Consider the following 23,293-nt stretch of genomic DNA (forward strand, 5'->3'; position numbering starts at 1 on the left):
TGCATTTTCTCCAATATTCTTCTCAGAAAATATCCATGTGAACTTTGAATTATCTTTAGTTGAAAAAGATAGCATGCAGGATGAAGCTAGAGGGGGAGACAAGACTGAACAGACAAGTATTCTTCATTAGCATAAATTCTAGTGTCTCAGGAAAAGCAAAAAGACAGCTTTGAAAAATATTAAGTGCAATATACTCCATTAGCAGTGGAAACTGACACACAATTTCTTCAAATTTTATAAGACTGCCACGTAAAGCCAACTCAAATGGCCCTGGGGTCACTCTGTGTTGTATTCTTTTCCTGCTTCTTGCTCCAAGAACCACTTTGTCCACCATCTCTTGCATTTACCAGCATTGTACTGTACCTTACAAGCACAACTGTCATTTTAGTAACCTGTGCCTTCTCCATTATGGTGACAGAAAATCTTGCTTGCAGATCTCAGTGTTTCTAGCAATCAAAACTATTATACTCTCAGCTGGCGAGGGCATGGTTTTACAGGTACAGCAGTAGCTTCAACTCTCAAATAGCTACAGGTGCTGTTATGCACCTCTTACATCTCATGACTACCCAAACCACTTTTCTCCCTGTGCTGTAATAGCAGTATGACAGGTTTAAGAGAAAGGCAGTGGCCTCAGTATGTATCTGGTAGAAGTTGATGTGAAGCATGAGCGTTGTTGAATCAGAATTGGCACCTATAACTTTTGCTAGGAATAACTAGTATTGCTTTGTGCCTCATTTGTTTTTTAAATGCACCTGAAACTTCCACTGACAGTCTAGAATTTCTAGAAAAATAAGATTAGATTTTTGTTCCAAAGTGCTACAGGAACAAATATTCTGTAATTTCAGATCAGGACTGTTCGTACCCAACTTTACATCTAGAACAGCTTCTCGAAAGCAACAGAAAGCTGTTCTAACATCTCAACTTTAAACAACTAAAACTCAGTAGAACCTTTCACTAAAAGAAAACCCAAACAAACCTGCTGCCCCGCACCCCCTCCCCCCCCCCCAAAAAAAGAGCAAATCAAAACAAAAAACACACCAAAAAAAACCCACAAAAACCCTTCAACATAGCATCCAAAATACCACTGGAGATTAAAAAAGGGAGAAGAATATACATGTTTCTTGTTTATTTAATCCCACTTGTACACTGTGGTTTGGCTCCAAGTGCTTCTGGAACTGAAAAATATTCATTATACATAGTTGGATACATATAGTCCAGGCTGAAATGGTGCAAACAGTTAACTATTCTATGTCTATACATAGAGCAATTGTCTTTAAAATGTTTTATTCCACTATGTCCAGGATATTTAGTGCTCTAAAGGATAGGATTCCTGAGTTACAAATCCATTTTTCTGTGATGCCTGTCACCAGTGTATTTGAGCACCTCCTGATGAGGGCTTTGTCAGCTATGAAAATACTGGTTTCCCACATTTTTACAAAATACATGCTTTTAGGAACAGAGGATTATAAATTATTTTCTCGAAGTCATGCACCTTGCCTGAACACAGCAAAAATATTCAACCTCTAATATTCTAAGTCCCATTCTAGAGCATGAATCAAAAGACACCCTTTCTTCAGAAGTGAGATCAAGTTGAATGTGTTCCAGAAGTTCCAAACACGTTTTAGCTCAACAGGACTAGGACTTCTATATACTGAAATCACAGAGTAAGTCCATAGGGGATAAAAAAATGAGGTATGTGCTAGATATTTCTTATACATGCTAAATGAAATTCAGTGAACGGTACAAACGTAGGGAGAAATACCTAGCAGTCACTTCTTCAAAAAGTGTCTATACTAGACAATAGCCTCCCATGTGTGCAGGCTGAGAGAGGGCAGAAGAGCTGCAGCACTCAAGCCTAGGGAGAATTGCTATTTGTGTTTTAATCTTAATTTCATACTCTTGTAAGGGTGGGAGAAATACTAGGACTTACACTCTGCGAGAGGTACATTGGTAGAGAAATTCAGGAAGAGAATGACCTGAAGTGACTTTTAAATTATAGATGGTTTTCAAAATCTTCAAGCAATGTAGCAACTGCTGCCAATTGTATTGATTGCATTGCCTGTGGTGCTGCTGCTTGTATGCAGAGGCTTCAGTTTGCTCTTGGCAAATAAAGGAAGTGGAACTGCTTAAGGGAATCATGCTCAGGAGCATGATTCAGCATCACATACAGGGCTGCACTCTCATTCACTCTCTTCCTTCCAGTCAAGGCCACAAACTGTGTATAGCATATTAAAATCACATGCCCTTGTGTCTATGAGGGATCTTAATTTGCATGCTATAAAGATGGCACTGTTGCAATGCCTCTTTGTTCTTGATGTGAGTTTTAAGTCTACAGAGAGTTAGGGTATGGGCCCTGTCTTATTTGAAATACACTGTAAATGGATCATAGATGCAGTTTATGATGCATAATAATTTGTTTGTTTTCATTCACTCCACACTAATTTCTTCACTCTACCAGAAAACTGAACCTTATGCCTTCTTTAAGTTGTATGAAAATAATGGCCCAAATGTTTTGACTGTATTGTGTATGTGCACCTTCTACAATTACATATTCCATGAACTCATGTGTGTATCTGGAGTCCTCTCTTTATGTGCAGATGTGCTGCTTAGAATTCCCAGGTGGCCTTGTATTAAAAATTGTTTCCAATATTATCTCCTTTATTAACTGCATTTTATATGGTGAGTGTGTGGCATCCTATCACTTCCAGTCTGTTTGCTAAGTATCTAGAAAAATAAGTATATTGAAGCAAGACAAGACAACTAATTGAATTAATATAACAAAAATGAACAAAAACCTGAGCTACTCTAACCAATTCAACCATGCTCTGAGGACATTTGGCAAGAATTTCCAGTTGCCAAAAAATTAATTTGATAAAGAAAAAATACGTAAACTTGAAAGAACTGAATGACAACTGCTACTAGCCACATTGAAGCAGTTGTCCCAATTACATGACCTCAGAAAATCTCATTTGTTTTCCTGATTTACAGTTAACACTCTCTTCACAATCGTCTCAAAAAGAACCAGTGTAATGATGAATCACAAAACTGCCCTCACGAAATTTCAGCCTCAAAGTGCAAGGCAACAAAAAGAAATTATTGTGGGGAGGAGACATTTTACATATATTGGGTATCAAAAGACACAGTGAAGTAGAACTTGAACACTCCTTGGTGCTAACAGCATTTTTGCCTTATCCTCCTCATAGCACATTTACAGTGAGCCACTGAATCAGTATAAAACTTTCGCCAGCACATATTTTGTCTCCCATAGCCACACACTGAGATATCAGGAACACATTATTGCACCTGTAAAGTAGACTGTATACATTTTAGTCACAAACAACAATATTTTTTTGTTGTTCTGCAGATAGCTTATGTTTTCCATTTTTCCTGTTTGACTTCTCTAAATATTTCTGGAGGAAAGACTCAAATATATAAACAGACTGTAAACAAAGTCTTGAGTTTCACTGACAATAGAAGTCTGAAGGAGAAATCACATCTGACAGATCCACCAAGTGTTTTGGGAAAGCCAAGCTTCAGGCTGAAAGCCGTATTTTGGTTCTTTCTAGTAAGTAGCTTCTTTTAATCATACAACTTTTTATGGATACTTTTGTGCTCAGCATAAAATACAACGAACAGCTAGGGCTTCTCAAATTTTATTGTGTAGCAGTTCCTACTGGATATTATTTTTTTGCTCTCTTGCCATCATATTAATATGTCTGATTGCAGAAGAACAGCATGGTATAAAGTAAATTGCAATATTTAGCTGGAGCAGGCTATAATAAAAAAACAATCTGACAGAGCACCAGAAGCACAACCACTACAATAATTTTGGGGACCATGGGTATTTTGATCAGACAGGAGGAACTTCAATTTTTTTCACAGTGTAGAGAATCACTGCTAGGAACTATTGCAATTAAATGGAAAATATATTCTGCTATACTGACTCTTACTGGATCACTCAGGTGGTTCTGAGTACAGTATCAGGTCCCATAAGCCTCTCTGGTATGATCAGAGTCAGCACTGTATATGATTAGACATTTTGATCTAGATACATGAATCCAGATTTCCAAAGGTGCTTAAAATTGTGTACCCACTAAAACTAGCAGAAGTTAGGCATTTGCTTTGTCAGTGTAGGTATTTTTTCTTCTTAGAATTAACCACTGAGAAGCATTAAAACCTTGCAGATAATCTTTCAAAACTTTATTAAACTTTGAATTGGCCATGAAAAGCTTGGTAACATTCAGGTACATTTTATCAAAAGACGTTATCACAAGACATAATTTGAGTGTACTGCACTTGAGACACAGTTATGATCACTACTTAAATGTTTAGAAAACAAAGCACAGATTGGCTGAATTATACCTTGTGATTCCTGCTCACTTGGAAAAGGAAAATTCATCCCAGGGGTGGGGTTTGTTTTGGTTTTTATTGTTGTTGGTAAGATGAGCAAGTGCACAGAATACCAGATCAATACTTAAATGGAGCTGTAAGACGTTCTGAAACTCTGGTCATCTATCTCACCGCATATAGGGCATAGTAGTTTGAAAAGTAATGTAAAAGACTGCCATTTCACTGTGATTTTGCTTTATAAGATTGGACCTATCTATATACTAGAAATTAATGTTACACAAGCTGTGAATTTGCAACACATTAGATCCTTCATTGTAAATGAGCAGCATGGAACCACTGTGAGGGCACATTAATGGTTTCCTAAGGCAAACCGATATAGCTAGCACAGTGTAAATTCTAACTAGTTGTAACCACTACCTTGAAGGAGAATAGTATACAACAATGAGCAGAGCATAAGTTTATATCTAGATGAAGTCTATTACTTTCCATATAGACAAACCCTTAATGTTTGTAAATACTCTGGGTTACTCTCAAGGACATATATCTATCATAAAAAATTACTAACACACTTCCAGATACAGATTACTCAAGAAACAGCAGCAAAATGCTAAATGCTGTGCTCAACCTGCAGAACTGGTATGAAGAAACAAGCAGCACAACTTTACTGAAACCTCTGACAAGTCTTTTGAAGGCAAGAACATTTGCTATATCGCTTGGGTTCAAGTCTCTTCCTCTTGCTTTAGTGCATCACATACTTTTTCTATTCCATTTCTCCAGTTGCAAAATGCAACTGTGTCTCTCTATGATAACTGCTAGTGTTCAGCAAATAGAGGGGGAAAAAAGCTAAGGTGAACAAAATCAAAAGCACAAACCACACCAGTAAATAACTAATTATTTGAGGCTAGATTTCTTAAAATAATTCCAGAAACTCCCACGGCTTTCTGACTACTGGGTAATGCTCAGCTTTTTAAACAATCAAATGCTTTATAGTTTTGATTTAGAGGTTATTCCCAGTCTTTTGCACCAATTAGTCCTACTACCTCAGCACATACTCAAAATTCGCCTTGGAAATTGAATTGTCTGATGTGATAAACCATTTTCAGAGCGAAATTTTAAACTTGTATCCTATACTTCCATTTTCTTGTCTTGATTTAAAATTCCACTTTGCAGACTTAACACATCCATCTCTCTTTTATTCCAAGAACCAGTGCCAAAGAAATAAATATAAGCCCTTCCTGCAATTTTATCCATCTTTCTATTCCTTGATTGCCAGAGAAAGAAGTTCAAAGAGCAGAAACTTTACAAGAAATGTTTGTGTTATCAAAGAATCAGGAGCTTTGCCATTAGCGTTTGAAGGCACTTCCCTTCTGGGACTTCTGTGTGGCCGTTATCTGATTTCCTACATAAATCCTTTCGGTGTCAAAGGTCCCTCCTCTTTAATGTACAGCTTTGTCACCGCGCTCCAAGTGTTTGAACTGAAAGAGAAACCGCAGCTCAAAAAAAGCAACACGCGAAGCTGCAAAGCCAGCAGTAAAACCGCCATTTCTCAAAAACCCGGGTGCCGGGCGCTCCTTGCCTCCTGCAAGCGGCAGCCGCCCCCAGCCCCCCGCCCAGGCGTCCAGTGCCGCTCCCAGGGAACGTCCCCGCGGGCAGCGGCGGGATCACAGCGGCACCCGCCGCCGGCTGGGCTGCGCTTCGCTCGCCTTCTGCGCCGTGGGCAGCCGCTCCGCCGCCGCGCTGCTCCGCTCCGCGCCATGAAGGTGGGTCGGGGAGAGGGGCGGTGGGTGGGCGGTAGCGCCCGCGGGCCTTGCGTGGCCGCGGATGCCGTCTGACGGCACTTCTCTTTGCAGACCGTCCTGAAGTGGTTGCTGGGGATCTTGGGGGTCGCTGTCGTCGTGACGGCCATCGCCGTGCCCGTGGCTCTGCTCACCGGCAGTAAGTCCGCAGCGGGGCCGAGAGGGGAGGGGGGCGGCGGGGGCTTCCTGCGGCCAACGGGGCTCGGGGGATCCGCAGCTGCGACGCCCACTGCAGCGGGGGAAAGTTTTGCTGCAAGTTTGTGTGTTAGGGAACAAGGTTGAAACAGCTGGAGGTCTTGGGACACTGGGATGTACTTTCTCAAGAAGGTGTCTTACCTGGGAGGATGGGGGATGCGGCAGTTAAAAAGTCCCTTGAGTCCCATGGGACCTGAGAAAATACTAGTAAGCATTATCGTTCTCAATATTTTCCTTTTCTATTGCAGCTAAAGGCTGTAGAACCAGTAGTAAAATGCCACTTGGTCAGTTTTCTAGGGTGCATTGAGAGCTAAAATCATATCCCTCTAATTTGCTTTGTTTGCACAACTTTTGTTAACGTCATTGAGTAAAATTATATACACAGCACAGTTACAGACATCAGAAAAGATCTGGAATGCATTTTTGGACTCTGATCGGTCTGTACTTTCCAGGTTGTCCTTGTAGCTCTGGATGTTAATGTAAAACAGCATTAAATCCTCATCAAGCAATGCATTGCTTCCAGCTGGTAGGACAGAGCTGCAGGTCTTCTGGGGTTCTTAGGATTAACTGCTGAGCAGTAGTGATAGTGAGCACTGCAGACTCTAAGGAAACAAAGTATTTTCTAGATTACACCTTTGGAGGACTTCTGTTTGTGAGGTGCACCATGAGAAGTGTGAAAATGTGCATATTGATCTTGACAATGCGTTCAGAAATGAACACAGCAATTGCTTACTTGCACAGAAAGTTATGGGTTTTTTTTGATATATCAGTTAAAGAGGCAAGCTTGTGTCATTAGTGTTCATAAGGCATAATTTACATTAAAATTTTGAAATTCAGCTCTGTCATTATTAATAGTCATTCAAAACTAGATTTTCAAATTTCATATCTCGTAATTATATTCTTCTGGGCTAAAACTTGCATCAGTGGATACTGACTCTCCTTTCTGTTATTTTTGGACAACTTTTTGCCATTTATCTAAAAAAAGCAGATTTTTGAGGTGACCAAAAATACTCTTAGTTTCAGAAGCTGGGAAGAGCAAGAGAAAGGGTCTTAATAGCCTATCAGATACATGTGCATGCACATAACACCTAGTGAAAGAATTCAGGATGCTGGCCTGAACTCTGCTGAAGAGTTGGTGCTTGTCTAGCATAATGCCAGTGCTATGTCGTAGTGGAAATCAAATTGGTTTTCTTCTTTCATAAATCAAAGTATAGGAATCCTTTTGCTGTAGAAGTGGCTGCAATTTAGATTCAGTCATTAAGTATAGAGTAAAAAGATTTTGCTTTAAAGAAACACTTCTGTTGGATGATACAGAATATCACCATGTTTTCAGCCTTGGCTTGTGTCATTTTGTTTGTAAAAGAGTACGACAACGTATCTGATTTTTTACTGTTTACAAATTAACATGTGGGAAATTATCTAGCATACCTAGGTAGTTCACTAGGTTCCTCTGGATAAAATAAGGATAGAGGTGGAGACATCCTAGTTCAAAAACTTCTGTTTTTTCCCAAATCAGTCCAGCAATAATGTCTGAATAACATCTGTGACCATTATAGCTCAGGAACTGCAGGGGGATTTTGAATTTTTGTCTGAAAGGTGCTAAACAAATGTTTTCTGTTAGCTGAGGATGTACAGGTGGTACACATATAATTATCTCATTATAGGTTAAAACACTCGATCACAGACAGTTTGATTATATGGCCTTTGTGAACGACCTCAGGGCATGTGAGTCAGCTGAGGTTGCCTCCTGGGGCAATTCAGGTGCTGGACTGAGTACAAAATGAAAGCTGGCAAAATCGAGGGGTGGTGCACAGGAGGAGCAACTCATGTGACTATGTGAACTCAAAGTCTGTTCTGGTAAAATTCTTTGTAATAGCAATGAAGTTTTTATTCCATCCCAATGGTCCAAGCATTATGCAGGGAGGGAAAATTATGATTATTGATATAAACAGATAATTTTGAGTTTGGATTTCTTATCTTTGGCTTGCTGCTCTTCTCTCTGCCACACTTCGCAATGTACTTTCATTTGATAAGCTTAGTAGCCATGCAGCACAGAACTAATTTGATAAATGGGCTCCAGCGCTGTGAAAGGTTGTGAAATTTTGAAACTCCGGAGGAGTTCTGGCTTGTGGGCTTAGCAAGTGGAACTAGAGCTGCTTTTCTTGCAGCTATTTAGCGTGGGCAAAAACTGCAGACTTAAATTTGCAAAAGGGTTGCCCAATTTTGAGTGCAGCCTTTCAGTATTTACTTTTGAGGGTCTTCGGCCAGATCTGTGTACAAAAGTCTATACGTTTTGTTTATACTCACTACCTATTTTGCCACCATATTTTATATTTAATAATCACATGAGGCTACTTGCATGAAACAGTTCAATCTCAAAACAGTCTTGGGGTTGTATTTTGAGTCTGTCAATGAAAGCATTGTTGTGCTTTGAGGAGCTATTCAAGAGGTGACTACAGGAGCAAGTAGTTATCCTTTAAGCATGAGTATTTTCTAAAACTTTATGGTTTGTCTGCTCATGATTCACTTATCCACTTATGCTTCTTCCATTGTTGTTTGGTTTTTTTTTGTCTCCTATAACTTTCCATGCAGAAGGCAGATGGAAACATGCAGTGGTCATACACCATTATTTCTTTAACACCAGTTCTTGTTATGGCCAGCTGGGCAGAAGGCCAGGAGTGAGAGCAAAAGTAACCTGTGCTGAGAGCAGAAAGGAGACACTGTGATATCTACTATCCTTTGGCTGCCATGAACAAGTCATGAATAGCTTTATAGTAGGGGTTCCTATACAACCATCAATGTAATGGTTAGATGATACTGTGCGTGGGCTTCTGTGGTCTTGTGATAAAAACATGCCTAAAAGAGGCTGGAAAAGCACAGCAGGTACTGGGGAGTTAATGATCTTCAAGTGCCTGAGGGTACTTTGTGAGCCTGATGCCTGACTGATGTGTTGGGTATTACTAGTGGCAGGTAGAAAGCTACCATACATAAGGATTACTGGCAGAAGGAGTCCAGTAAGTTCATGTTGTCATCCTGGATTTGAAGTTGAAGAATGCTGAGACAGCTTAGTGCTCCAAGGACTCGAGAGAGGTGAGGTTGCAGATCTTCCCCACAGCCTTGTTAATGTATAACTGATAAGAAAAGGAAAAAGAAGTCTCCAAATAGCTCTCATTATTGTTCTGTTGGGGATGGTCTATCTACAATCTTCCCCTGTTTATTGTATCTGCATTGTGTCCTGAGCTAAGCAAATTTGTGACTGGGTGGTGCGGAGGAGTATCTATTACTGATGTCAACACCCTGCTTGCAACTGAACAGTATGTTTGAAATACTGAGAGGCTTCTGGCTGATATACAATGCTTGCATTTGATGACCTGTGACACAAGATGAATGAATCTGGCAGCTGTTATTTGTCACAGTTTTCTTGGGAATAAGAGGTCCTGTATTATTCCAGTTTCTTAAAGGCATTAGGTTTAAGAATGTTTAGGGAGAAAGCTAGAAAATTTGTAAGGGAATTTAAATATATGGATTAGAAATTGATCTTTGAAGTAGAATCCCTTTAATCTAGACTCAAAAATGAAGGTTTAGATAAGAATCTTGACTCTGTGTGGTATTTTTAGAGAACATTTATATGAACAGTGAGCAGTAATTAATTCCAGTAACCTAGCTTCAGAGGACTTTCATAAAAGTCATGGTTGTTATTCTCTCCAAAGTTATATGGGAGATACAGCAGGTTAATTAATATGTTGTGAGTATGCTGTAGACTTGTCTGACCAAAGAGTCCTTTGGCTTGAATCCGATTGTGCTATTCTCTTTTCCCTGTGCATTCATGCACCTTGCACTCTGTTACAGGATCCTTGTAGTTTCTGTGTTATGTGTGGATATATTACACTTCTAGCTAGTGAAGGAAAAGATGAAGGACGGAAATGTTTTCCTGCTGTATGTCCTTGACATCTGTAACTGTGATTTAACTCAGTTATCTACCACAATTCAAATGTTGAGTAATATATTAAAAAAAAAAAAAAAATACCAGCAGTGGATTGGTATCTGTAGAACACCTCTGCTATTTTTATTTCCTTGCTTTGCATGAGATGGGGCAAATTTGATAGGGACTCCAGAGCTGTTGATTACAAGGTTAATGATTACCTCCCTCTGGTGATGTTTCTGCAGCCCCAGAGAGTGATGCCTCGGTGAGCTGCCCCAGGTGGTGTCATGCGCTCATCTGTTGTTTATGGTCTCTCCTGAGTGTCACATTGCAGTCACTGGGCATCAAATGGTGTTCTGGGCTCAGCGAACCTTTGGCCTGACCCAGCAAAGTCAGATTTACTTTCTTCTTTGCTGGAAATTAATTTCTGTACTCTGTTACCTTACCTCAGGCAGTTACTGGGGGCTCGAGTATAGGGGAGGAGGTTTTTGAGTGCTTTTTTACACACATTGGAAGAGGAACAGGGAAGAAGGAAGGTTTGGAAAAAGAGCCTGAAATGTCACTTGTTTTTCTGACTATACTGAATCAGTCAGGCTTCCCTTCTTGCATCTCTCATGCTGCTCCTAAATTACACTCTTAGATTGCAGATGATTCTCACACTTGTTCTGCTGTCATTTAAAAGTGGTAATACTCCTTCACCTTTCTTGGGTTTTGTAGTTTCTCTATCCCTTTCGTTCTCATTATAGCTGAGCATCATGCTTGTACTTGTCTTTCTCTTGTGGTGAACATGCAGTATAGCTTCTGTTATTACGGGTTTTATAGTTTACTGTCTCTTTTAAATTGGCTTCAAAATTTCTTGCTCTTTTTTATGACATATGGAAATTAGTAAAATGTGCCTTGACACTGGGTAATAAACAATACCTATATCAAAAGTGATTTGTCAACAACTTTAGATTTTGGTATGGTGATGTGTCATACCACAAACCTTACACAATAGTTAACTTCTTGTTTACTTTACACCTTACACCTACAGAAACCAACTCAATTTTTCTCGAGAAGGTGTGATATATTAAAAAAAAAAAATCCAAATTTGAAACAAATCTGTTTATCAGCTTCATATGAGTGGTACTTACATAAAAGGTTAAGAGCCTTCTTCCCAGGCAGACTTACTTAAGTTTTTTGCTGTTGTAACAGGGATATTATGATGTAAATATTTCCAGTATATCATTATGATCATGGAAATATGTATGTGCCCTTGGGGGTGAAAATAGGGTAGAGATTAAGAGCTAGTCATTTTGAATTTAGAAAAATAAGTCTGTATCTGGAACAGTCAAAAAAGAAAAATATCAAGAAAATTCAGCATTCACAGCCTCTCTGAGGAGCCAAAGAGTGAAAGAAGCTCTTTTGCTAAAATATGAACATACATTGACCTGTATCCAATCTTCAAAGCCAATAAAGTGCTCTTGAATGTAAATACCTACTTTATTTTGTCAAAATAAACATGTTTGATACTTTTTTCAAATCAAATCTGAACAAAAGAACTCAAATGCAGAATTCAATGTACGTCGAGTATCTTTGGTTGGTGGCATAATGTGGATAAATAAGCATTTACTGGAAGTAGCCCATCTTGCAAATTAAGAAAATACTTCAACTACAACTTTCATGACTGTACCCTTACAGCTTGGCTTATGTTTTCATATTCAGTTACTATGTGGAAGGTGTTGACAGAAAATGAAATTTTAATTTTATACACAGCCAACAAATCTTAATAGTGGCCTGATTTTTAGTAATGAGACCTCAGCAAAATATGTATGTCACCAGGGGAAAAAACATTCATCAGTTTGGAAAAATCCCTAAACCTGTTCATCAGCCACCTGTCTTAAATTGTTCCTGCTTTTCCAAGAGAGAATTCTGTTGCTTTCTGAAGCCCTTTAATTGAAAATGACATTTACTCAATTAGGAAGGGGAGAAGTGATATTCCCAACTAGACGACTGTGCATGAATATCAAATGCACTCTTGTTCCTAATCCATCAAATTAAATACTCAGTTAATGTAGAATAATTAACCTGAGAAATTAATATTCTCACAGAAACTTCGTGAGCAAGAAATCTAGACTGGTAATATTTTAGAACAGTAAAATTTCAGATGGAATTGAGGAAGAAAATTTTTAAACCCTTGCTGAGCATCTTAGACTAAAATCATTGTTTGCTATGGCTCTTGACTTTTATAGCAGCAATGGCTGTACAGTTTGTGCTGTATATATCCAATGTGCCTATTCCTTGGAAATAAGAGTAAAATAGTAATAGCTAATATATCTATCTTCCTGTCATGTTCCTGATGTTACATGTATTTTACCTGCAGAAAGATAGCCTGCAAAAATTATTGTGTGGTGCTTTTCTCTGCGTGTGTCCCCAAGGACTTTGCACTTTTTTTCGCCATAATGAAAGAGAAGGCTGTTTGTTTAAGAGTATCTCAAAGACTGGGACTCTGAGGATTGATGGGGCAGGTTATTGCCTTGGCTGATCAGTCACGGCATCTGTACTTGAGCATTTTTATCAATTGTTTGTATCCTCGGTCTTTTGATTTGTACTGGTAGTAATAAAAAGGGAATGACTTAGCCAGTTGAAATAAAAATTACTTTGCCTCTGGACTGTGTAGGTTTCCATTAGAAAAAGAGAAGGCAGGGGAGAAAGCAGGGAGGAAATTGCACACCTGAATTCAAAAATCATCGTCTTTGTTTTCAGAGTAAAAAGATCACAAAGACTCACAAACCAGCTTTTAAATTGTTTTTATTATTATTTGAACCTTTCAGATTTGGAAAGAGTAGCTTGTGCACTGTAGCCAGTCAGAAAGAAGTATTTTTCATAGAAGTTGATTGTAGTGCATTGGAGCTGATGACCAAACTCATTAGTGTAACGCGGTTTAAAGTTTCACTTAGTCTTTTCACTGAAACCCAGTTATTTGGCTTTAATTTTGCAGTGAAAATAATAATGTTGCAGTAAACATTAAGATACCTTGGTGAAAAACACATCAAGAGAGGAATAAATATTTAACCAGTTATTTCATCATAAGTTTATCAGTAAGCATTTGTGATTTTTTTGTTTGTTTGGTTTTTAAATTAGAGCTTCCCTGAGAATTTTACTGCTCTTCAGATATTTTTTGAGACATTTCTGAAATGTGAGTAATAATAAGCAGATGATTCACAGTTGAAGGGTTCATGAAGAAAACCAGCAGTATTAAGGAATACGTGATCAATCACAGCAGCTACTTTAATTTTAAGGTATCTTTCAAGGTCTGTACATCTACTCATGTGGGTGCCACTTTTCATTCATCTGGACAGCCTTGTCCATCCACCACTCTCAAACATGAGCATATACGTCTCTGCTTTGCACGATCGACGCCATAACTGATGTCTTCTGCAAATATTAGCAGTCAGGGTTCTGCAGTGAAGTTCACAGTGAGCATAGGAGGGAAAGGCACTAAGATCACTTCAGTTTTTGAGGAGTACAAGTAAGCGTTTCATGAGGTAAATGGGCTGGAGGTCTTCTGTTTATTTTTGTGTCTGCAAAAAGGTATTTTCATTTACTCAAAAGATAACAGCTCTTGTGTATCTTAAAGTAAAAAAACAGCAGAGAAAAGGCATCTGTGATTTTTACATCAGTTTGTTGAGTGATCTCACTGATGCTCCTTTATTTTATGTTTGCTGAATTTCTCTTCCAGTAAAGCTTTAGTGCCTTCTCACTACTAGCGTTTATGAGCTGGTTAGCTAAAATATGTCAGTATCACCTCTGCCTCTTTCTTTCAGAAAGTATCTCTGAGCCTGATTCACGAAGAACATATACTCTACAGAATTACTTGAACGATGACTATAAGTACAGAACATATAATTTGGAGTGGATTTCAGGTAATTCATTTCTGTGTAAAGCATGAACGTCAAGAAATGGTACTACCTTCAGTAAACTCGTATCTTCATGCTGAGGTGACTACTGTGTCCTGCAAAAAAAACCCCGCGTTTAATTATTTATTTGCACCATTATAGAAAGGCACGTAGCTCAAAGAGTTGTGATTTTTATTTTCTTTTTCCCCTTAGATACACGTTCGTGTTCATGGCAAGCTATATTCTCCTACTGCTAAAACAGCATAGTTGCTTTAATGTTTGGGTTTTTTTTGTAGAAGCATGTTTTTACTCGGAAGTATGTCAGCTTCTATAGGGTGCTTTTCCTTTTGAATATGCCTAGTGCCCCAAGGAAAAGAGATGCCAGAAGGTGGAAGCTGTGAGCCTCAGGACTACATTTTGTGAATGTTCTTGTGCTATAAGCATCCTTTCATTGCAGAAGTGGGAAACACAACATTGACCAGATCTTAAATTTTATTTCCTGCTTAAAAAGAGGAAAAGAAAAGAGTCTGATGAGCATCTTACCTATTGTTTATTATTATAGCAGCTCTCTTGTTCTTCTAGGAAATCAGTATCTTCACAAGACAGATACTGGGGACATCCTATGTATCAATGCTGACACCGGAACATCCTCAGTGATCTTGGCGAATACGACATTAGTATGTTGACTTCTATGTAATATATGCATATGTTGGGAAAGGAATTAAATTCAATGTTTTGTTCTGCACATTTCTTTGGAATCAGTGCTTTATGTGTCCCTTTCATCCTTTGTTTGCAGGATAAATACAAGGCAACCGCGGTTCTATTGTCTCCTGACCAAAAGTTTGCTCTTCTGCAGTACAGCTATACAAAGGTACAAGTAAACTTTGGTTCTTTGAGGATGAAGCTGGGAAATAAAGGTTTGGGTACAACTGAGCAAGAAGGTGGTCCTGAAAGTACAGTTGGCAGAGGCTGAGAGCATGTGAGGTAAATGCAGGAGGATCCATGAATGAGATGTCTGCACAGGAACAGTGAAGCTGAGCAGGCAGCAGGAGGAGAACAGAGGCTGGTGGTGTCTGTGAGCTTGGCAGAAGAGATATGGCTGCCTGAGAAAAGAAGCTGGATAAAAAGTGGGTGGAGCGATGTCACAAGGAGAGTGAGGCTGGATGGTTTATTTGGGGAGACAAGCTAGAAGAGTAGATAGGCACGACTGTCCAAGGAATTGTGTGGGTAAGAAGTGATGAGGAGATACACTTCTACATATATGCCATGTATACATATAATTATTACATTGTGGTGTTAGGACATAAGAATTTAAAACTGAGATGAATGAAAAGCATCATGTGCTTACAAAGGAATGCTGTTCTCTTGTGGTTGGAGTGAACCTTGGTGTCTTTGTTCCCTACTGTCAGCAAGCACACAAAAAACTTGCAGCATGATGCCTCATCCTGGCTTGGTGCTGAACCATGCAACAAAGGTCAATGTAAGTTTGTGCCAGCTGGCATGAAAACCTGGCCATGTGTGCCACTTGAGGACAGTTACAGAAACCTAATGAAGGTGCTAATTTGCCCTACAGTGTGTGCACTGAGAAGCCAGTAACTTTGTTGTTGTTTCCTTTTTTTTCCTCCTTCTAAAGAGCTGCTTGTTTTCTTTGTAAGAAGCTCAGTGCTGACTTGTGCAGTGCATGAATACTTGAGCACTGTGTCACTGAGCTCTGTCTACATGTTCTGGCTTTGCAATCCAAGAGTGCCTCTCCCACTGTACCAGCCACAATCCATGCACTCAGTCATCACTTGGTTGCAGTTTTAGATTCCTTGCTAGGTACTACTAAGCCAGTTGCCTTTTGTCTTTCTGAATTGTTCAGAACTGTTTGGCTTTTCATAGCATCATTGTCGGCCACAAAGTGCCTTCTATTTTTCCAGCCACCCCAGACATCCCCTCTACTTGTGATTTATTGCTCTACAGTATTTTATTTATTGCAGTCATAAGAGTTAATGTTAGTTTAATGCTGAAGCAAGATCTTTTAACCTTTATATAATAGTGTGATTGAAAGTTATGTTATTATTAATCTTAATTGTACAAAAACAGAGTAACAAAGTGAATCATGAGGATGTAGACACTTCTTATGTAATAGCCATCTGGTTGTGTATTACTGTTATTGTTTTGTGTCTTCATACAAATCTTCAAGAAGCATCATAGAAGGTAGCATTACTATAGCATGTCAACACTATGGGCTGAATCAAACCTCTTCAGGCCCGTGTAGTGAAGACATTTGAACATGTTTTCATTATCATCATCATCTTTCTCTCTGTAAATGCCCACAGAGTGATATGTAGTTTAAGGAGCGAGTTTCTGAGAGAAAGAGTTTGTGACAATATTATGGCAATAGGTCACCCTGGATCTAGAGGACCTGCTACAGAAATACTGCTGGGACTTATGAGGGCTACTAAACAGTACGATGTCAGGTTAAATAATGCAGTATGGAAGATGAGACAGAAAATAGCAAGTGTGCCAGTAAGACAGAAGGAGAAAGATTAACTGCATAACTACAATAATCTGCCATGTAGCTACAAGGATTTCTGAAAATCTGCAGCAGTTCTGGCCTCAATCAGTCAGTGGCCTCTGTCATAGTATTTAAGTGATGAGCCCAGAGGATTGGCAATTCATTAGTCTTTTCTTAAACCTTGCAGAGATTCGTTACCCTTGTATGATTGTTGTGTTCTGTCTGTCACACAAAGCCGTTTAAGAAACTCTAAAGAGACATGAATCCTGGTGACTTTTTGTTTTAATATTAAAATAATTCTTTTGCAGTTGTGGAGGCACTCCTACACAGCTTCGTATCACATCTATGATTTTAATAGCAGGTCAGTAATTTTTGCATATGAGATGTAGTTTTAACATTATTTTGCAATGAAATGAAGTTTCACTGATTTCTCTTAGCTGCATTTTGGTTTTGTTTTTCTAGTTCTATCCTGGATGGAAGCCTACTACCTAATGATACACAATATATATCCTGGTCACCTGTTGGTCACAAACTGGTTAGTAAAGAAAAGTGAAACTTATATAAACAGTCTTTTTCATACACGTGTCATGGAAACTGACATTGTATGTACCCCTGAGGTTTTGGGACTTTCCTGCTGCTAGGTGAAGTAGTAGATCTAGTTTCCAAATTGACTACTGTTGCTGGAAAGACTCCAAAATCCCTCTGCATGTTTTGTTTTGTTCTTTAATGAAAAGGCATTCCTGACAGTAATAGTGACCCCAGTAGTCATATAATGCACAGGAATTTTGTGTTTTTACTAGTCGCAGATGGTAGTTCATCCCTTTCAAAGGCAACAGCATTACAATTGTCTACTTACCCATCACTGTGATTTTTATCTCCTAATTACACCATAAGCAATGAAGTGTTGATGAATGCATGTAACAAGGAAAGGAGGAACAAAAATATCTCTTGCACTCGTTCCCACTGTCCTTTTCTTCCTCGTCTCCCCACCTAGTCCATGGCAAATGTGACAGCCACTGTGTTTGCAAGGCTCGTGCATTCCCCGTGGTGAGTGTTGGATCTGACGGAAGATCTATCACAGGAGAATGTGATGTTTATTTATTCTTATTGCTTGTACTGTAGGGATTATAGAGCCCAAACGCAGAAGGAAGGAATGTTGAAAAGACCTTTCTGCATTGCAGAGCAAAGCTCTGGCATAAAACTATGTTCTTCAGTTGTAGGAGAGGAAGAACGAGGGTGATTAGAGAAGCAGGCAGATGCCAAAAGTTAAAGGAGTTCTGAACTCTGCTGAAGAAAGGCAGATCTATTAGCAATGCTGAGACCCCCCAGCAATGTTTTACCAAAGTACTGAGAGTTTTCTTTGAAGGACAAATTCATGAAAAACAGCCCCTAATGAAGGAAAATAAGCTTGTATCTCAGCAGAAAATGACTAGCAAGGTTTCCAAAGCTTGATATGGTAATTGTGTCATTTATCATAGTTGATTGTTTTTTGCATCTAGGCCTGAAGTTAGGTTGCTATACCTGATTTGTGTTAGCAGTTGAGGTTTGTGAAGTTTCAGTGATGTTTGGTGAAATGCAACGTTCAAAGACAGTTTTTGTCATCTGATGTAAGTTTCCCACTAGGTGTGGTGAAGGAAAGAAGTAGCTTTCACTGTAACAGTAATTGTAACCACAATGATGTTTTCTAGGCATATGTTTGGAATAATAATGTTTATATAAAAGCTTCACCAACAGCAGAAGCTGTGCAAATCACTAAAAATGGAGAAGAAAATAAAGTTTTCAATGGAATACCAGATTGGGTTTATGAAGGTAACTATATCAAGCATATTTTATTTTGCATGATGATGTAAAAATTTTGTTTTATTGTAATTATATTATTATTACCGTTGTCTCATTTCCTGTCATTCAAAAGTTTAAAATAATTGTAAGTCTCAATTTTAACAGAAGCATGCATCTTTATCCAAGCTTAATACCTGGCTAGCGTGAGGATCTAAGAATGGAAATGAGTTTGCCTAACTTGCAATGCATCTCTTGAAACTATAGTGTGTGAATTAACTTTGTACGATAGTTTATAAGCATTGATCTAATGTCTTAGTTCAGAACCTGATAAACAGTCTGCACTTTGGTATCTGAACTTCAATTTGAAAAAAAAAATCCCATTAAAAAAAATGATAAGAATACCTAAGATAAAAGAGCCAATTGTAACTTAAATGCATTTGCATCTCTTTCAGAGGAAATGTTTGGCACCCATTATGCTCTGTGGTGGTCTCCAAATGGCAATTTTGTGGCATATGCAGCATTTAATGATACAGAAGTTTCTGTTATAGAGTATTCCTTTTATTCTGAGGACACCTTGCAGTACCCAAAGACCATTAGAATCCCATATCCCAAGGTCTGTGTTATTTATTAAACATGGTTGTTCTGCAGTTTCATTAAGAGAGTAGTCTCATTTAATCAGTTTCTGATAATGAAAATATTGTCTGTCTCTCCTCAACAGCTTGCTGTGATTACTCTTTCTGAAGTCAACAGCATCTGGCAATGTTAAAGTATTTTATTATCTCCAGGAGAAAGCAAAAAGGAGGGGGGATGGGGGGGAAGTATGATTTAAGGGTTTGTTTTCACCAGAAAATTTTGAGGTAGTGAGTAGGTCTTGAGATAAAAAAGCTCTTGGGAAACTAAAGTTGGTACAAAGCATTTGACAGATGTACATTATGTTAGGGTTGTGCGTGGTATTGATAATGGAATCTTCTTCAACTGATGCTGCATTTTTAGTTGTTGGATGCTTCCTTTATTGGGATGAAGGGGAGGAATTTGCTGATGGAATTTCTTTGCCTGCAGTTAATGCCCTTTCAGTTTTAACTGTGAAAGTGAAGATTTTAGTGCATGCGGCTCCTTCTCCTCTCCCTTCTTCTCCACATGGCTTTGTGCCTATTGCTCATTGCACAGTTGGCACTGGACTAAATTGTGTGAGAGTCAGAGCCCAATACACTACACACAGGTTCTTTCAAATACTGCACACATTGAGGGTTTAATGTTTAATGCAAGATTTACCTGTGTGAAGTTACCTGACATTACATGGGATTTTGATTTAGCAGAGCAATACATCAATGCACTTAAAACAAAATACAAGTACAAATTAGACTTGGAGTACAATAATTGCACTATACTGCTGCATCACAATACAGACCTTGTTCTCATTGCTCGTCTCCATCATATGCTCACCGCCAAAATGCTGGACATCCCCATTGCTGGGGAAGAATACATGGGTTGAAACCACCTCAAGCCCATCACTTCCTTTGATTCTTTTTGTTCATCATTTGTTTTTTATACTCTGTTGGGCTGAGGCACCCATATATCCACCCCATGGTGATCTGGCTAGCTCAGAAAGATACTTTCGCTCTTTTGATTAACTGGGGTGTAACAGCGGATACAGCCAGCTGATTGCTCACCTGAGAGAGATGTTTGATGTAAAAACTGCCCTCTTGTCCTCTGCACCAAGTGCAGCTTTCTCTGCAGCAGCCAGGGTCGGTCGCTCCCTACCCTTCCCAAGGCTTCAGGAGCACGTGGCTTTTGTGTGTCCCCTTGGAGCCTCCCCCGGAGGGGTTGCGGATACTGATGGTGACCAGGGGGCTCTCAGGCAGTTGCAGGTGCTCTGCCCTGGGTATGCCACCTACGCAAAGATGTGGGTGTGGAATGAACTGCCAATTTAAATTGTGCCTTTTATGACAAATCCCTTTTGTTTGGAATATCTCTGACTTCTGGAGATGGGTCAGCTACCTAACCGTTATGATATGGACTTGGCTAGTTAACTTCTGGAGAACAAGCTCCCCCTCCCCCCAGTTGTATTGCTGTCAGTAGCACTACATTAAAAATAGTGAGGTACATGCTGCAGTCACAGATTTGGTTGTGGTATAGACAGCTATTATATGGTCACTTAATGTACGGTATCAGTTTCCATGAAGAAGTAATTTTCTGTCTGTTAGGAATGAATTTAATTCAGTTACATACTGTATGTAGCATGGGGCCAAATACTGCTATGTACTTATGAACATTTCCAAATGCAGTAGTCCTTCTTATCTAGAAAAGTGTAACTAACGCTTTCATATTAAAAAAATACAAAGGGTAAGTTAGGTATCAGTCTTAAGAACTGCATTTAGGAACTTGTCTTTTCATATGTCTGAAGTTGGCTGGTTCTTCCTGACTGTCTGTAGTAATTTCTATGTCTATAGTTTCAAACATTTATTTCACCAAGAATATTCTCTCTTCAAAAGTACAATTAAAAAAATGTTATTTTTAGGCTGGAGCTACAAATCCAACTGTGCAGTTCTTTGTTGTGGATACCAGATCGCTTCCTAGTTTCCACTCTGCCGAAATTTCTCCACCTGCAGAAATAAAATCACGGTAAGAAATTTTGGTTAAATATTTGCTTGTTTCTTTTGATGGGAGAGGAGGAGCTTTAATGTGTGACCACACTATAGTCAGTGAATATAGCAGTTTTTCCCAGTTAGGTGGCTCTGGTAGCAACAAGATTTATCAGAGAAAATCTGCACAGAGATTATCCTCCTAGTGATTATATATAGATGGCATATTCCATGTATGTTATATTCAGAATGTGACAAGTTCTTGGCTCATCACATTCAGTGGAGTCTAACTACGGTGAAGTCATTTCACAGTACAACTTTAATATGAGCAAGTTTTGGTATAATCAAATTATAATATGTATTCCAGTTCACTGGGGAAAGAAAAAAAACCCACACACACACAAAACAAAACCTTAATGGTAAATGAAGATGTGATTTCATTGCAAGCAGACTCCTTGCTAAGGCAAGGTATCCTGGTTGCCTTCAGATTTATACTTAAAATGTTTGTTTTCTTTGGAACCATGGTGAAAATCAGCACCTCTCACAGTGAATGGAAAATTGTATTTCTCAAAATGTCAATGGAAATGTACAACATGATATAAATGTATTTTGTGAAGAGCAGTTAAATTGAGTTAAGATGCATGCACACATGATTTGGTATCCCAGATTTTGAGGATTTTGGATTATGTTTTTTCTTTTTAACAGTGTTGTGGAAATTTTTAGAGGTTTGCACTTTAAAGCATGATGGATGCGGAAGCACAGGTTATACCGATAAACTTCAGGGGAAAAAACAAAAACAAAAAAAACCCACCACAACCAAAAGAGGTCTGTTAGCTCATGTTTGAACCTAGAATTTATTACGTGATGGCCTAAAAACAATAACTGAAATACCAGTGTTACTGTGTCCTCATCATGGTGTAACTAACATCTCTGTGTTAACAGAGATATGCAAGTTTTTATGAATATGTTGTTCTATTTTCCTTCTCTACAGTAACACTGCAGTAGCCAGATGTTACATAGCTGTTGTGTGCTGATTTTCTCCAGAATTTTGGTGACTTGACATAATGAGCCTTTTATGTTTTGGTCAAGATCTCTGCTGTCTTAAGTGTTACATTTCATGCTTTGTTAACACTTAATGAAAGCTGAATAATGCTGCTGTGTGACCTGGGGAGAATAACCGTGGTCTGACTTCCAGCCTTGTGTCCCTCTGGCTAACGCAGGCTTGAGTTATATGGACTTAATGCATTTTTAAATGAATGTAACCCTCTGTAAATCAGGATTAATACAAAGATAAATCAAGTCTTGAATTATGAGTACAAGGATCAAAACTTACTCTTCTTCCAATGGCCAGTCCAAATAGTGGTTAAGCCTCAGCATGTGCATCTTGCAGACATCGAGGTGACCAGAACAAGTCTTGGGGAATTTTGCAAGAGCAGGAAAATGCAAGTGATATGCAAGGTTACTGTCAGGCAGTTTTGCTCCTGGAGGCATAAAGTAATGAATATTTCCACAGTATGTATGTTCATACTGCTATATGACAGGAAGGGTTATCTTTTTTGTGGTGGAAATTATATTTTTACTTCCTCCTGATTAGAAGTAAGTTCTCAACTAACCTCACCCCACTCACCTGGATGGCAATTTTGAGGAGCAGTTGCCCTGCAAATTGTTGCCTGTTGCATATTGTTGTATGTGCAGCAGTTGTACCCCCACATTTGAAGAGGACACAGCACACTTCTGTTTCAGAGGGAAAGTTATATTATTTGTCAATGAAAGCCACCAAAATCTGGGATGGCAGTGCTTTACCACCTAAGATGGTAGGTGGAACCTGACACTTTTTGCACAAGTGAGCAACATGAGATCCATACAGTGTTTGAATACCACTTCTAGCATCGTGGGTCCAGGGGGTCCAGCTGGCTAACAGGAGGATGAAGGCAATGGATGCTGCTTGTCTGAAATGATCTGTCCTAAAATTAAGTTCTCTGCCGAGTAGAGAGCTCTGAATGGTGATTGCAGGAATATCATTTCTCAGCAGCAAATGCAGAAGGGCAATGCAAAACTACTGTACTCTATACCTGAGTTAATTGCAGCTTAGTTAACATTTCATGAGTTGTTGAAAACTGATGTGTATTCCTAGTCTCTATAATAATAATAAAATATTTATTATGTTATAAAAATAGCATAACAAATAATATTTTGGTTTTTTCTTTTACTGTCTGTCTTGTTTCATGGTGATTTATAGTCTCCAGAATTGTTAACTTCTCTCACTTTGGAGGAACAAAAATTTTGGGGCT

General features: G+C 38.8%; 1 protein-coding gene across 2 annotated transcripts in view; it reads left to right on the forward strand.

Moving 5' to 3' along the window:
- The first annotated feature begins 5,872 nt into the window (after positions 1-5,872).
- DPP4 (dipeptidyl peptidase 4) overlaps positions 5,873-23,293 on the forward strand; it is a 41,040-nt gene continuing 23,619 nt past the window's right edge. For both annotated transcript variants that reach the window (XM_082056380.1, XM_082056379.1), the window contains exons 1-10: positions 5,873-6,110; positions 6,201-6,285; positions 14,070-14,168; positions 14,724-14,818; positions 14,938-15,012; positions 16,950-17,002; positions 17,104-17,176; positions 18,330-18,450; positions 18,873-19,033; positions 20,939-21,042. In XM_082056380.1, the coding sequence (XP_081912506.1) occupies positions 6,105-6,110; positions 6,201-6,285; positions 14,070-14,168; positions 14,724-14,818; positions 14,938-15,012; positions 16,950-17,002; positions 17,104-17,176; positions 18,330-18,450; positions 18,873-19,033; positions 20,939-21,042 (872 nt within the window). In that variant the 5' untranslated portion in view covers positions 5,873-6,104. The remainder of the gene's footprint in view (positions 6,111-6,200; positions 6,286-14,069; positions 14,169-14,723; positions 14,819-14,937; positions 15,013-16,949; positions 17,003-17,103; positions 17,177-18,329; positions 18,451-18,872; positions 19,034-20,938; positions 21,043-23,293) is intronic.

The sequence above is a fragment of the Streptopelia decaocto genome (genome assembly GCF_964273445.1).
Source record: "Streptopelia decaocto genome assembly, chromosome: 6".
NCBI classification, from domain to species: domain Eukaryota; kingdom Metazoa; phylum Chordata; class Aves; order Columbiformes; family Columbidae; genus Streptopelia; species Streptopelia decaocto.